Source organism: Haemaphysalis longicornis, unplaced genomic scaffold (genome assembly GCF_048455015.1).
Source record: "Haemaphysalis longicornis isolate Haplotype H1 unplaced genomic scaffold, Haemaphysalis longicornis Haplotype H1 scaffold_2, whole genome shotgun sequence".
Lineage (NCBI taxonomy): Eukaryota > Metazoa > Arthropoda > Arachnida > Ixodida > Ixodidae > Haemaphysalis > Haemaphysalis longicornis.
Window position 1 is genome coordinate 121386482 of NW_027526295.1, and position 15532 is coordinate 121402013.

At 44.8% G+C, this 15532-nt stretch overlaps 1 protein-coding gene across 5 annotated transcripts in view; it reads left to right on the plus strand.

The window, feature by feature from the left end:
• The window catches only part of LOC144169172 (atlastin-3-like), a 31317-nt gene extending 16140 nt beyond the window's left edge, over positions 1 to 15177 (plus strand). For all 5 annotated transcript variants that reach the window (XM_077698202.1, XM_077698203.1, XM_077698205.1 and 2 more), the window contains 2 exons: positions 12790 to 12990; positions 14748 to 15177. In XM_077698202.1, coding sequence (XP_077554328.1) covers positions 12790 to 12990; positions 14748 to 14855 — 309 coding nt within the window. In that variant the 3' untranslated portion in view covers positions 14856 to 15177. The remainder of the gene's footprint in view (positions 1 to 12789; positions 12991 to 14747) is intronic.
• Positions 15178 to 15532: the final 355 nt, after the last annotated feature.

Here is a 15532-nt window from a genome sequence, read left to right on the forward strand (position 1 = left end):
TGTAAAGACTTTCGATGTAATTTGCTGGGAAGTAGGCAACTATGAGATTTTTTGGCATTGTGTCCCTAAATTGCAGGAACGAAACTGATTTCTGCTGGAGCTACAGCTTAACAGAGGAAGGAGTGGACCCCTCGCGGGTTTCGAAAGTTCCCAATGGAACCAAATGTGGATATTCCGCTGAAACTAGAAGGCCGTGCCCTCATTCGCATGTCTAAAATATACGGTAGTCGATATGCGTAATACCGATGATACGTTCTGTACCAACGCTCCATGTCTCCACCAATGATGTTCCGAAGCTTATGAGGTCTGTATCTGGTTCAGAGAGGAATTTATAGTTAGGCGTTTGCGGCAAAAAGGGTGCTTGTGCCACAAATGAGCGCTTCAACAAAGAAGTGAAAGAAAGCCCACTTGTGTATCTTTCGCGTTGTTGCATTATGAAACCCAATCACCATTTTTTCACCTCCGCTGATCACGCCAGCGAGGTATCCTTATCTATCTGTTCCTTCGTTTAAAACTATTGTAAGCTTTTCTCAAGATGTGCTCCTTGTGCACAAGTCAGCGCCGGAATATGCATTATATACATACATTTGTACAGGTTGATAACGGAACGTTGCCTTCCATACTTCAACTGTAGGTACACGAAGTTCCATACCTGCGGTCACACCTCCGTTCAAATTCCTTTCTCCAGTTAAATGTACCATGGTTTCTCGATGTAATTAGATGCTTGTTCAACCAGTTCACAAAGGGCTACATGGTAGTGCAAGCGCTAAAGTTTTAAAGCAAAGCTTTTTACCTCTACCCCCCAAGGGTTCTTTCGCGACCGTTGGTGTCACCAGAAAATTCCAGCGAACAAATAAAAGAATATACTGGCACCGCCGGGAATCGAACCTGGAACTAATAGACTAACAAAGCGAGAGCCCGTTGTCTTACCGATTTAGCTACGAGCTCACGCGAAGACGGGGAAGACAGGTTGTCTACTCACCAAGCACATCTACGGGTTTACCCCCTGCGTTCTCGCTGAATGCCACGTGAAAGCGTCACGTAACCACTCACGCCCGTCTAGCGGCCCTGTGCGCACCTTGCTCTATGTGCTAAGAGTTAAAATATTAAAGGAAACTCCCACCAATGCATGTCATCGCACTTCTACTACGCCAATGTGCTAAAGCCTGTGACCTCCAGTGTTCACGTAAACAATCACAGCTCCTTGTTGTCCGCCCTCACGCCAAATCAAGGAATACATTCAAATACTCCTTGATGGCCAGGCCATCACTCCAAGCCCCAGCATAAAGATCCTGGGCCTACATCTCGAGGCTAACACCAAGAGAGACGTCTCCTTGCAGCGCCTCAAAAACATCATTATTTAAATCATACACATGATCAGGCGAGTTGCCACCAAGAGGCGAGGCCTAAAGGAAGACGGTACCTTTCGATTGATTGTAGCTTTTGTCATCTAGAGAGTCATTTACGTCAACCCCCTGTCTTCTTCTCAACAAGGAAGACATAGAGAAGCTTTATATAATGATTAGAAGGGCGGTCGAGCAGGCCATTGGTCTTCTCATGAGTGCGTCCACACAGAGGCTGCCTAGCACGGGGCTCCACAACACGGTGGAAGAGCTGATAGAAGGCCATCTTTCTAACCCGAAGGTCCGACTCAGAACTGAGGTGGGTAACCGCATGCTTCACCAGATTGGCTGGGCAGCCCAGAATGTCACTCCGCTTGACGTACTCCCAGACTCTTGGCGACTAAAACTAAAGATGCTCCCTTTTCTTAGAAATATGAACCCCTCACATGACGAGGGTCACCGAAAAGCACGGGCTCAAGCGCTAAACAACACCCTCGGTGGGGATCATGCAGTTATGTACACAGACGCCTCCAAACATCGAGGGCAGCAATACGGCATCATCGTGGCTACCTCCAGAACCAACATCCTTGCGTGTACCTCACTTAGGACCCAAGAAATGACGGCAGCAGAAGAGGCAGCCTGCACCTTGGCTCTCACTCAACCAGGGGTTCGGAGGGTAGTCACCGATTCCCAGCAAGCCTACTGGAATTATCAGTCGGGTTGGGTGTCCCGACTTGCACTGCACGTGCTAAAAACCACTCCCCAAAGGGCTCCATTCAGCTCATCTGGACACCCCCTCACGCTTCAATGGAGGGTTGGAGAAATGGAGAAGTGCGATGCCATGCATTGGTGTGAGTTTCCTTTAATTTTTTAACTCTTAGCACATAGAGCAAGGTGCGCACAGGGCCGCTAGACGGGCGTGAGTGGTTACGTGACGCTTTCACGTGGCATTCAGCGAGAACGCAGGGGGTAAACCCGTAGATGTGCTTGGTGAGTAGACAACCTGTCTTCCCCGTCTTCGCGTGAGCTCGTAGCTAAATCGGTAAGACAATGGGCTCTCGCTTTGTTAGTCTATTAGTTCCAGGTTCGATTCGCGGCGGTGCCAGTACATTCTTTTATTTGTTCGCTGGAGTTTTCTGGTGACACCAACGGTCGCGAAAGAACCCTTGGGGGGTAGAGGTAAAAAGCTTTGCTTTAAAAAGAGAATTGGGCACACAAGAGGTTTACAGACCAAAACAATGCACAGATATCAATGAAAACAGGGTGAATCTTTATACAGAGTCTTTAAGGAAGTTCCATCCTTCCACTGTTCGAGGAGAAAAAGAAAACTTAAATGTATCTGTGCGTGCAAAATATTGTGTTAGGGCTCCAGGGTGATGGTGTCTCGTATGTCTTGTCGATATGGGTGTCAGGTACTGTGTCGAGTCCAGTGCTGTTTTTATCTGCAGAATGATAGAAAAAAAATCAAGCCTAAACGTTTTCCGTCGTGACTCAAGGAGATATATGCCATTATCTCTAATTAGATTAGAAGGGGAATCAGTTGGAACTTAGAGTATATATCGTTTCAGCTTTTCTTTGGATTCGGTCCAGTTTATGGACGTTTTTCTGTGTGAACGAGGCCCACATTATGCATGCATATTCTAACTTTGGTCGTATTACTGATTGGAAGACCAGGAGCTGCACATCTGAATGAGTTTTTCATTTGTGTCGTAAAAAAGACAGGTTATGGAAGGCGGACGTGGAAATATTGTCAATATGTTTATTCCAAGATGAATTAGTCGTGAGTATTACTCCTAAATTTTTGAAATCAGAAACTTGCTGTACTGGTAACGCATTTAGCGTGTAACTATACTGAAATGAATTTTTCTTCCGGGGGTTGGGCAATATAGAGTTTTATTTAGGTTCAAAGCCATTCCCTGCCGATTGCACGATTGAAAAACATTAAACAAACAGCCATTAAGGTCATGTTGATTTTCAGGGCAAGTAATTTCTCTATACAACACACAATTGTCGGCAAACATGCGGATTTGCACGGGTGAACATACCACACTTACAATGTCATTGATATACAGCAGGAACAGCAGGGTTCCGAAACCACTCCCTTTCGGTACTCCGGAGGCGACAGGAAGGCAGCCCAATCGTTGAAACCCGATTTAAATGTACCGAATTCGGTTTTGTATATAACCAATAACCCAACATACCAAGATGCGAGGAAGACCAAATTGGCCAATTTCAGTATTATTCTGTCTTGAGGAAACCTGTCGAACAGTTTGATAAAAACCAAAAATATCACATAACTTTGACCGTTTTTATCTTGAGCTGAAGCAAAAGAATAAGTTATAGTAAGCAACTTGATCACAGCAGAAAAACCCTCCCTGAAACCATGTTGATAATCTTTAAGACAGCATCATTTTGAAGATATTCGGTAATGGAATTTGCGATTATACGCTAAAATAATTTACAGCGCGACTATGTTAGACATAGCAAACGATAATTTTCAAAATGCAAGTGGTTCATTTTTTTAAATACCCGTTCAACTCATGCAGCCTTCCAGTCACTAGGGAGGTGTCAGGGCCGCTTGATTGCTTAGTTTTGAGTTTTAGGAGCGCAAAAAATTTACCCGGCTAGGAAACAAAAATAACCTGTGTCATGTGAAAAAATGGAACTTGAGATGGATATCCACTTGGGCTAGAAAAATGCTTTGGAAGTACATATTGAAATACTCAGCTGTAATCTTCTTGTCTGTAACAATAGAGTCATATACGAACATTTCAGATACAAGCTCTTTTTATCAGTCAAGTGGTGCCAAAATCTATTTCGGTCATTTTTTATGAAATTTAGGAGGGTCGTTTGGAAATAAGAATCTTTAAAAGAACGCCTTTTTAGGAGCGCAATAAATTTACCCGGCTAGGAAACAAAAATAACCTCTGTCATGTGAAAAAATGGAACTTGAGATGGATATCCACTTGGGCTAGAAAAATGCTTTGGAAGTACATATTTAAATACTCAGCTGTAATCTTCTTGTCTGTAACAATAGAGTCATATACGAACATTTCAGATACAAGCTCTTTTTATCAGTCAAGTGGTGCCAAAATCTATTTCGGTCATTTTTTATGAAATTTAGGAGGGTCGTTTGGAAATAAGAATCTTTAAAAGAACGCCTTTTTAGGAGCGCAATAAATTTACCCGGCTAGGAAACAAAAATAACCTCTGTCATGTGAAAAAATGGAACTTGAGATGGATATCCACTTGGGCTAGAAAAATGCTTTGGAAGTACATATTGAAATACTCAGCTGTATTCTTCTTGTCTGTAACAATAGAGTCATATACGAACATTTCAGATACAAGCTCTTTTTATCAGTCAAGTGGTGCCAAAATCTATTTCGGTCATTTTTTATGAAATTTAGGAGGGTCGTTTGGAAATAAGAATCTTTAAAAGAACGCCTGGAGTGGCTCGGAGTGGTCTGAGCCCGGAGTGGTCCGATTTTACTAGAATACGCACGCTTCTTTTTTATACCTTCAATTTTACGTTCTATGCGACTATTACTAGGCGTTATCCATGGGCTTGCAGATTTTTTTTATTCAGCTTCGGACATATTTAGCTAAACAGTGTTCACGCATTTTCCTTAACCGTCCCGGAGACTGCATACGTCATCTTGTTCGAAATCAACACCACCGGTCTCCACGTAGACAGGTCGTTTGCAGAAGAGTAGTCTTTGAAAGACCGCACTTCACAGCGCTTGCTGTTACCACGCTTTAAAGGCGGGACGGAAAGGCCCAGAAGATAGTGATAAGATAATCTGGTTTCGACAGACATGGTATATTCGCTGAAAGCGCGATTGAAAAATATCAATCTAAAACAGAAATGCAAAATTTTTGAACACGCGTTGGTCCGCGAACCAGCTGGGCCAAATCGTGAGTGAACATAATACTGAACATAATGTTATCATGCTCATAATGGGGTGAGCAGGATTCAATTATTTTGTGTTAATAGTTGGTAGATTGAAGTCACTCATAAGTGTAATTTTGTTTGTGATTTTGAGACTTATCTAGCTCAAGTTTGCTTAAGTATACAGTAGACGTGTCAGGAGGGAGTTAAACCGCGTATAAACAAAACACTGACCCCAACAGATAATCCAATGCACAGGAACTCTGAGTAGGCAATATTGTCAAAAAATATGGCTTTAATCTGTTGTTTCATTAGAATTGCCACACCGCGGTGCCTAGAGGCACGGTCTTTGAGAAAAACTTTGTAGTTCGGTGGCAACCGCGGAACGAGATGGAGATGAAGCATCCGAAAGTCCCACCAAACTACAAAGTTTTTCTGAAAGACCGTGCCTCTAGGCACCGCGGTGTGGCTGTTCCCATCGAACATCTCGCACCGCTGCTCTCATTGTTTTAGGTGATTTCAACGTTCCGCATCCCACATGGGGCTATCATCACGCAACCAAAAAAAGTGGCCACCTCACTCAACGCCACTCAGCAGCACATTCTCACTCTCTGCAACGTCCTTACCACCCCTACGTGGTTGGACAACAGTTTATCACGTGATACGAACCTCGACCTCACCGTTTCACATAATATTTCCTACCTGGAATGGCGATGTTTTGGAGACACATTTGGAAGCAATCATCATATTATCCTTATCATTGTACCCTGCCTCACACTCAAACCTCGTATCAGTCAAGCCACACTCACCGACTGGGAATCCTTTCGTAAAGATCCTGAACCCTTCCCAGACACTATCACCAACCTAGAAGCATGGACTTCACAATTAATCACTGCCGTCATGAAGCATTCCAAACCAATTCCAATGACGGTGGAGAATCCCTCAGTTCACTCCCATCTTCTTCATCTATGGGAGGCTCGCCGGGGCCTCGTTCGTCGATGGTGGAGGCAAAAATATAATCGATCCCTGAAACGTCGAATTGCTGCCCTGAATCAACAAGCCGCTATCTACGCTCACACCCTTCACAAACAAAACTAGGCTACCTTCTCCGACCGGCTCCAAGAAGCACTCAGCAGTAAACGCACGTGGCATCTCCTCCGTAGTCTTGTTGGATCGAAACCCACCAAAGCTGCCACCCACAATCACGTCCGCTTTGTTCTTCACAGCTATCGTCATTCGAATGATCGGCTACTAAAAAAGCTCAAGACCACTTTTTTGGTTACCGACAGCAATACCGCTCCTTTCTGCCACGCTGATTACACCGGCGATCCGAATCCTGCCCCTGACGCTCCCTTTACGCTTCAAGAACTTGACCAAGCTCTCTCTTGTCTCACTAAAAATACCACTCCCGGCCCCGACCGTATAACTTATCCGCAACCTCGGCACTGCCCCTTTAACCGCTTTACTAGATTTCTTCTACAACCACTGGACAAACGACACCCTCCCTCCGCAATCGCGGCACGCAGATATATTACTAATTTCTAAACCCAACAAGCCAATCCAGCTCTCCAACCTTCGCCCCATCTCCCTCACCTCCTGTCTTGGTAAACTGTCTGAACGCATGGTTCACACACGCCTCACTACTCACCTTGAAGAAAACGACCTATTCCCTCACACCATGTTTGGCTTCCACTCCCACCTCTCATCTCGAGATGTTCTCCTACAGATCAAAGAGCAAGTCATCGCACACCTCAGCGAAATTCATCCCAGTGCTATCTTAGCCCCTGATGTAAAGGGCGCTTTGGACAACGTTACACATCAGGCCATCTTAAGACTTCAAGAAACCCAGTGCGGTGCGTGTACGTACAACGTCGTGCGTGTCTTTCTTCCTGACCGAACTGCCACCCTTCCCATTGGACCAATTCAATCCGACACATTTCACACACCTCGCAAAGGAACTCCACAGGGATCACTTATGTCACCCCTCCCCTTCAACATCGCTCTCTTCAAGCTCTTACCTCTTCTTCAAACCACTCCGGGTCTCCACCATTCCCTATACGCTGATGATTTAACTCTTTGGACGACCACCGGATCTCCTGGCACACAACAAAATACCATACAACAAGCTATCGACACGATTCTCGCTTATCTCCGACCTCGAGGCCTCACGTGTGCCCCCAGAAAATCAGCACTTCTCATCCTCCGCTCCCGAACTTGTGGGCGATCTCCAGTTTTCACACCCGATCCTGCTCCCACAATCGGTTCCAAACCCATTCCGAAAGTACACACCCTTTGTATACTTGGAGTCCAAATCCATCAAGATAGCTCTGGCGCTGAGGTTCTTCACCAGCTTCAAGCCAATGTCTCCGAACTCACCCATCTCATCAAACTCATCACAAACCAACGTAAGGGCCTCAAAGAAGACGATACAATACGACTAATTTAAGCACTTTTATTTGTCGCATCACATATTTCACCCAATACATCGCCTTCAAACACAAAGAACTGGAGAAAGCCGACATAATAATTCGAAAACATTTCAAAATTGAACTTGGCCTCCCCACTCAAAGCTCTACCTGCCGTTTTTTCTTACTCGGAATCCACAACTCCCTCGAAGAACTCCTGGAAGCTCAACGCAACAGCCAACTCACCAGACTCCTCCTTACCACTACCTGCCGGCGAGTCCTCCAGGTCCTCGGGTACCCGACCCAACCTGCTTCCCAAGCCTTTCAGCGCATTCCATCTTAAATACGTTCCCACATTACTGTATCCAAAATTCCTAATATGCACCCAGAATTCAACCAAGGTAGAAGGCTCTCCCGGGTTAAGCATCTTCGATCACAATTCCACTTTCAACCCGATACTCACTACACCGGCGCCGCCCTCTACCCCTCACGCCAGGCTCATGCTCTGGCGGTTTTAAACTCAGAAGGCACACTTCTCACCTCCCCCACAACTCTTTCGACATCAACCACCACTGCCGACAAAACTGCCATAGCCATCGCCACTACAACTTGGTCCGAATACCTTACAATAATAATAAATTCCCAGCAATCCTGCCGCTACATTCAACGTGTACACATCTCCCATCCCGGATTACGCATACTCCCATCGATAAATCCCCTCCCAGAGCTGTACATCGTCTGGACCCTTCCACTCGTCCCTCGAGGGAAAATGAGGCTGTTCACACCGCTGCCCACGCCCTTCCACACCGCGCATTTCACTTAGGAACAGAACCCACGTTCAAGCCTCTTCCACCTCCCGCGGTTCCATCACACTACCACGGCAGCCTGCATCATTATTGTAACCTCGGCCTCACTTTGCCTCAACCTCACCCTCAACTAACCAAGGAGGAAGCAGTAATCTGGCGTCGATTACTAACACATAATACAACGCACCCATCCTCCACGCTATCTCCCTACCCAATACACCTCACCTGTAAATTCGGCCCCTCTCCTAATACTACGTACCACATGGTGTGGGCCTGCCAAAACGCCTCATCACTTATCCCCAATCCCAGACCTTCCCCAGATCAATGGGAGGGCCTGCTGACCAGCTCCCGTCACGCTGACGAGATCTTTCTGGTCACCCGTGCCACGGCTGTAGCCAAGGCCCAAGAATACCTGGACTGAAGCGAACCCACCCCACCGAGTGACGGCTCAACCACCACCGTTTGCTCTATTAAATGTTTATTCTCTCTCTCTCTCTCGGTGGGAATGTAGCATCATCATCACTTATTCCGTGGCGTAGCCATGTTTCAGTAATTACTGTGAAGTGTGGATTACGTAGGAGTGGAGTGATTTCATGGATGTCAGTTTTATTTGGAATGCTTCGGGAATTTACATTGATAAGGCGTAGGTTTTCGTTCTGTCCATGGAAATGGGCCTATCGTTCTTGTCATCATACTTGCTAGGCCAATAAAAAGGGACATCGTTCAAGAGTCTGGTGTTGATAGTGACGGGGAGCACCACGTCGTCATGGGGCGGCTTAGGTTTAGGTCGTTTTTTAAATCAGTTCTGCTCATTCCTGACATCGTCCCACATGTAACATTGCTTATTATTGTAGAGTTTGTCAAAAGCAAACAACACTTTTTTCTTATTTATTCGGTTCTGTTTTGTGCCCTCCTAGAGCTTGTTTCTTACATCACAAATTTTCACGCTAAAGTCTTCGCCAATAGAACTTTCCGTGTCCTGAAGTTTAGCTCCCCTTTTCAGTATCTGTGCTTTGTTCCTGAAGTTGAGAACCACAAATATGACAGACCTAATATTTCCTGGTGCCGGTTTACCCAAGCGATGAATGTATTCGATTGCTACTGGGTCAAGCTCGAGAATATGTGCAATTACTTTGTGATGAGCGGCCGCTTCAAGGCTTTCGCTATTTTCAGCCTTTTGTTTAGGTAATCCGTGAATTATCAGAATCGATCGCCTACTGTGGTTCTCCAGGTCATCAATTTGTCTTTCGAGCGTTTCGATTACTAAAATCAACATCACTACTTGGTTTCAGCAGCTAGCAATGCTATTTTCTAGCCTCGTAGGAGCCTCTGATTTTTTGTCAGTATAACCCAGTACCTTTTCCTTAATTTTTGTATAGTCAGCTGCAATTTTTTTCAGTTGTGTTGCTAATTTTGCAAGCTCAGGACCAGGATTGACTTAATGTCACCCGCCAATAACATCAACTCCCTCAAGAACGAAGCAAGCTCATAAAGCACTTAAGATGGCCGAGAGCACGGCAGCACCGACAAAAATGGGCTATCAGACCGGCAGCACTTTCGTAGCTTCTCACTTACGAGAAGAACACAGGCGGATTGTCAAGCAGCCGCATGCGGGTGGTGCCGCCGTGCCTAGTGACCACCGTCGACAAGGTTGACCCTTTTATATCACATTCCAGTGGTGGCGCTGTCCAAATGTCCCGTGCATTCGTTTGCGCATGTCGTCGATGCATGGTTTGGTATATTCAGCGACCGACGAAGAGCAGGTGAACGTTGCTATCAGCTGCTTTCCAAAGATGCTTAATTAAACATGACAGCCCGATTGAATACGCCCCGTCGGTCGCCCGCTACACTACCTCCTCCTCACGACATTCCGAGAAGTCAAACAGCACAGTAATGAATGATTACAATAGGTCGTGCGTGGAACGCGGTAAATTTTAATCAACGTGAGGAAACCTATAGCGTGTGTATTGCCGGAGGAGCCAAAGGAACAAAGAGAATGAGAGCTGAGCGGGAAAGAGAAGGAAGCATTTACGGGGCAAAGGCAGCAGTCTACTAACCTCTTTAAACGGCATTCGTAGCGATGTAAGCAGATACAGGAGTTTTTAAATTTTTTTTAATATGGCAGCGTACCAAAATCAAGCTTTAATAAAATTAAACGAACATTTTGCGACATGGCATGGGAGTGCCAGCACATCCAATCTCTGATTGCTAATTACCCCCAACCTACGAGGACTTCAGTGTCCTTTTAATTTCTGCTTTCCTTTTGGGATGCATGGTCGGGGAACGTAGAAGCGGGAACGTTGCCACACCGTTTCGGCACGCGGTTATTCTGTGAACCGCAAATTTTTTACGAGCACTCTATTTATTTATTTATGTATTTGCAAACTTTCAGGACCATTAGTTAAAGTGTTACACAGAGGAGGAGTACTGAGTACGAAAGAGTATTAACCAAGAATGGGCGAAAATGGCAAACCGTCTTAGTTGATAAAGCCAAGGAATGCGGTTTTGAAAGTGGAATGATCTCTGCTTTATACAACAGACGCTGAAGGTGGTTTCAGTGCCTACTCGTTCCGGGACAAAATAATCATACAAAAATCTTACTTCTTTATTCGGATATGCCAAGTATAGAATCATGATCTATGCGAGATGACAGGTAGTTAGGACTACTGATAAAAGTTTTTTTAAACCTGTATTTGTATAAAAATTGTGAAATAGTGACATACGAGGTATTTGCCGGCAGGCGGAGAGATCAGGAAGATGTACCGTATTTACCCGATTCTAACGCGCACTTTTGTTCCGAAAAAATAGGCCCAAAAATCGCATGCGCGTTAGATTCGGAACCGAAACTGCCGAAACCGGAAATTTCGTCCCACCCATCGCCATCTCAAGATAGCGCCAAAGGTTTTAGCAACGATTTTTCGGACGCAGCAAGCCTAGGCGCCTAGGCTTTTCTATCAAAGTTCACACAAATCCTCAAATCGTTTCACTTGCGCGCTTGATAACAGCAATGGCAGCAGCGGCTCCCACGCGTTCAAAACGAGCGGTCGGCCGAAACGTGCACCTCTGGAGAAGCTCTCGGGATGGGCGTGCGAGGCGTGGGCCACGATCCCATAGAGCATAGTTGAACGTTCGTTCAGAAGTGTGGCATCGCGAACGCGCTTGAAGGCACCGAGGACGAGATGTTGTGGTCAGCGGAGAGCGACGAGGAGTGATATGAGTGAGATTACTTCGGGAAATAAATCGCCCATTTCTCTCGCATTCGTTTGTCTGGGTCACAAAGTCTCCCGTGCGCGTTAGGATCGGAAGTGCAAGTTTTTTCGATTTTTTTGCCAGAAAAATCGGGTGCGCGTTAAAATCGGGGGCGCGTTAGAATCGGGTAAATACGGTAATTAAAATTTAATGCATGTGGCACCGGAAAATCGTGGGTAATTTTAAAGTTTAAGTTGGGCTGCGCAATTTCGGACTGGTTCTAGCGTGGAAATTGGTGTTTTAGTTCGTGTATCATACACCAAAAATGCGTATTCGACTTTTGAGCGCACTAGCGTTTTTATGAACCAAGAGGTTTTGTGAGGTAAGCGCAAGACAAAAATTTTGACGAAGAAACGAAGCATCCAGTTAACATTGTTGGTTATGAGCTGAACCTAAGTGTGTCAAGTAAGGTGATCAGTAATGTAGAAACTAACGTTTTTATATTTTTTGACGGGGTATAAAGAGAAGTCATTCAGAAAATAAGCTGGGTGTTTAATACCAGTATTCCGGGAAATTCTCGTTGATTTTCACTTGTCAGTATTAAGTTTGCGTATTCAGCGGTGACACTGTGAACAGATGTTATTAAGGTCGGCTTGGAGGCAAGGAACATCGTTTCGATAAGTAACCTTCCGGTTTTTCACGGCATCGCCGGGAGAACAGTCTTATCAAAAAAGAAACACTCCCAAAGGTCATTCATATGTGAAACATGCTTGCGTAGCGCGGTATGAAGGAGACAACAAAGAAGGGATCACAGAGACTAGCGCAATGTCTTGGAACTAAGTGAGGATGGTAAGACTGATCCCTATGGCACATCAGACGTGACTGGGTGAACGTGAGAATTGTAGTCATTGACTGTTACGTATTCAGTTCAGTTACTTAAGAAACATTCGATCAATGTTAGTACATTCGGGTGTAGGTTAATGCTAGTCAGCTTAAAGAGAAGAAGAGAATGGGACACGATGTCGAAAGCTATCGCAAAAGTATTGTCTGATCAAAGTTATCTCAGGGCATAGACTAAAGCAATAACAACTAAAGCTTCCACGACCATTAGGCCCTAGCTTCAAGCTCTTGCTAAAGAACAGTCTTTTGCCTTGCAGCGGATCGCCCGGTTGATGAAGGAATTGGATGCCAACGCTCTAAAAAAAATGAAGGAGTTCCTTGACCGGCTCGAAGCTTGGTTCAAGGATGCGCAGAAGACCACAGGAAAGGCCGGAAGTGGCGCATCAGACAGTTCTCAGGACTTTGCGAACGGAGAAATTTCGGTCTACAAAGCCACAACCGTGCGGGACATCCTCCGTGTAAGTGCTCCCGGCAAACTTCTCGTAACCCTCAGTTCATTTGAGCTTTGGCTGGCTAGCCAATCCGTAGATACTGTATTGTGTGTGTATTCAATTGCACGGCTTAATTAGTTCCGCTACATGGTTCTCTATCGTGAGATGAAAATGCGCATGCCGACGATGCCGGTTCTGGATCAAGGGGCTGCGAGTGGCACTTTTAAGAATCGTATTATGAACACCACAAATTCAAACGAGGCGCATGGAATACGCACAAAAGTACAGCGCACGCCTGAAGAATTTTACGGGAATAGGAGCAATGTGTTCCCTACTGTATCACGGAACCCCGTATGGGGAAACCTAAGTGTTCCTGCGTTAAGTGTTCCTAGCTGTCGTTCTATTGTGACAGGAACCTTTGGTATACGCGTACACACATCGATACAGGCGCCACGCTGTTTTACGGCCTTTATTCTACCCCAATCAACCTTAGCTCTATTAATATTCTTTATACTCCCTAAATCGTCGCAGTTCATCCTAGCCATCTTAGTACACCGTAATTTAACTTTGCTAGTCTTTACTATCAATCAACGTTTTCATGCTAATTTATTTTTAACCACTTTAATGTACCCGAAGTGTTGTTGATCCGCCTTCATCTTACTTCACTAACCATTACTATCCACAATTAATCAATCATTCGTGAACTTTGGTAATCAAGAATTATCTCGTATATGCGTCTCCCACGCTTTGCGTCACTATCGGCCTTATCGATACGCTTGAATTATTGCACCCTTGGTGTCGTAGCCGGGGTCATTTTTATTGAACCTTCCGATAAGGTTTTTTAAAAAAGCACTTTCTACTTAAACCCGCCTTTTGGCACCACAAAAGTCCAAACACAACCAGCGCTTACCTGTCTGCAATAGCATAAGCACAAGGCACCCACCGCGGTGGTTCATTGGCTCAGGCGTTGCGCTGCTGATCACAAGGTCGCGGGTTTGATTCCCGGCCTAACCATGTGAAATATGTAGGTCCGTTTATCTACTCCGCAAAAGTGTTCCAGGCTGTGACAACAAAACCATTTCTAAAGTGTCTCAAGGTTGCTCTTCGAATCCCTGCACAAGGCTTATAACAAGTGTGAAAGGGTAATTTATAGGATTACTGTTCATTGCAGTATGAATTAAGTAGGGCAAACAGGCCGCTCCGGGAACAACAGTGCCAAATCATATTATTATGTGGCCTGGTTTGGAAGCAGGTCTTATCTTGCACTGTCGTTCATGCAGCCTAGCACGTGGAAAACTGTCGTTTTACGGGTGTGTCGCGGTTAGGCTTGAGGCTCTTGTACTAAACACTTAGATTGTCTATGCAGCTGAAATAATAAGGGAAGTGCTGAAACGCTTAAGTATGGCGTCTATTTTATGATCAAGAAGTGAGCTGAGTTACGTAGGCTCTACCAAAACTTGTTCCTTGGGTTGAGATAAATTGGGCACGTCCGTTGATGTCAGGCGTCACAGAAATAGTGTCGGTTCATTCTGAAATTCCTGGAACTCTTGCCCTATGTAGTGGGTCACTAAACATTTGGTTATTTATTTATTAGCAATGGGTACTAGCCTCAGTAGTAACGCAGTACCCGCTAGCACGCTAGGCCTCATTTTAGCGACTGTATAGTTGAAAGTTCCTATTATTTCAAAATTGCGAGTGTGCATTTTTGGCTGCCAGTAAAAAAAAAATATTGTTTCCAGTGACGTGTGCTAGCAGTGACACCAGTTGCCATGATGATCTCGCAGGAAATCTCTGCAGCCCTGGACGAAGACGAGGATGATGCCCAAACAGATGAGAATGCGGTCACGCCCCTTAAAAAATCGCATCCCCAGTGCAAATTTGAGCCATACTGAAACAGGAAAGAGACGCTCCTAGAAGTTTCACTTTTTCTCTGAACCTAGCTATGATGCAGTCCCCAACTTCTTTTTTCGCGAAGCTAATATCACAATTTAATATGGACACAAACCGAAGGCCAATATCAAATCGTGCCAGTGATGACATTTTGGTGACACGACCGAGGGCCTGATAAATGTTTAATGAAGATTGGGTGAGTGCCTGGTTAAACTTTCGATGTACAACTAATAACAACGCTAAATCTGCTTGTTGAATAATACCATGGCTGCCTTCACTATCTGTACATTTGCTTGGAAATATGCGCCTGTTTGTGTAAGTGTTTTTGTTTATAAGGTGATTTTTTATTTTAATATTTTTTCTGGTGCATTTGTGAAATAATAACACATTTATTCGTTATAATAGCGCAGTTTTATATAATTAGTCGAACGGAATTTTGGAAAGCCAAAAATTTAGAAAATTGGAAAAAAATGCGAAAATGATCTAACAAAATGAAGCATATGCTCCTTATAAATCTCCAAAAACCAAAGATTGAACGAAAGGACCAGAAAAGAACGTTTGAACTACGAATTAAATAACGTCAAATATGAGCAAACCCTGTACAAACTGCATTTCCACATAAATGCGTGACTTGCGGAAGTGAACCGCCTAATCTTTAAAATAACGTAAATGGAGATAA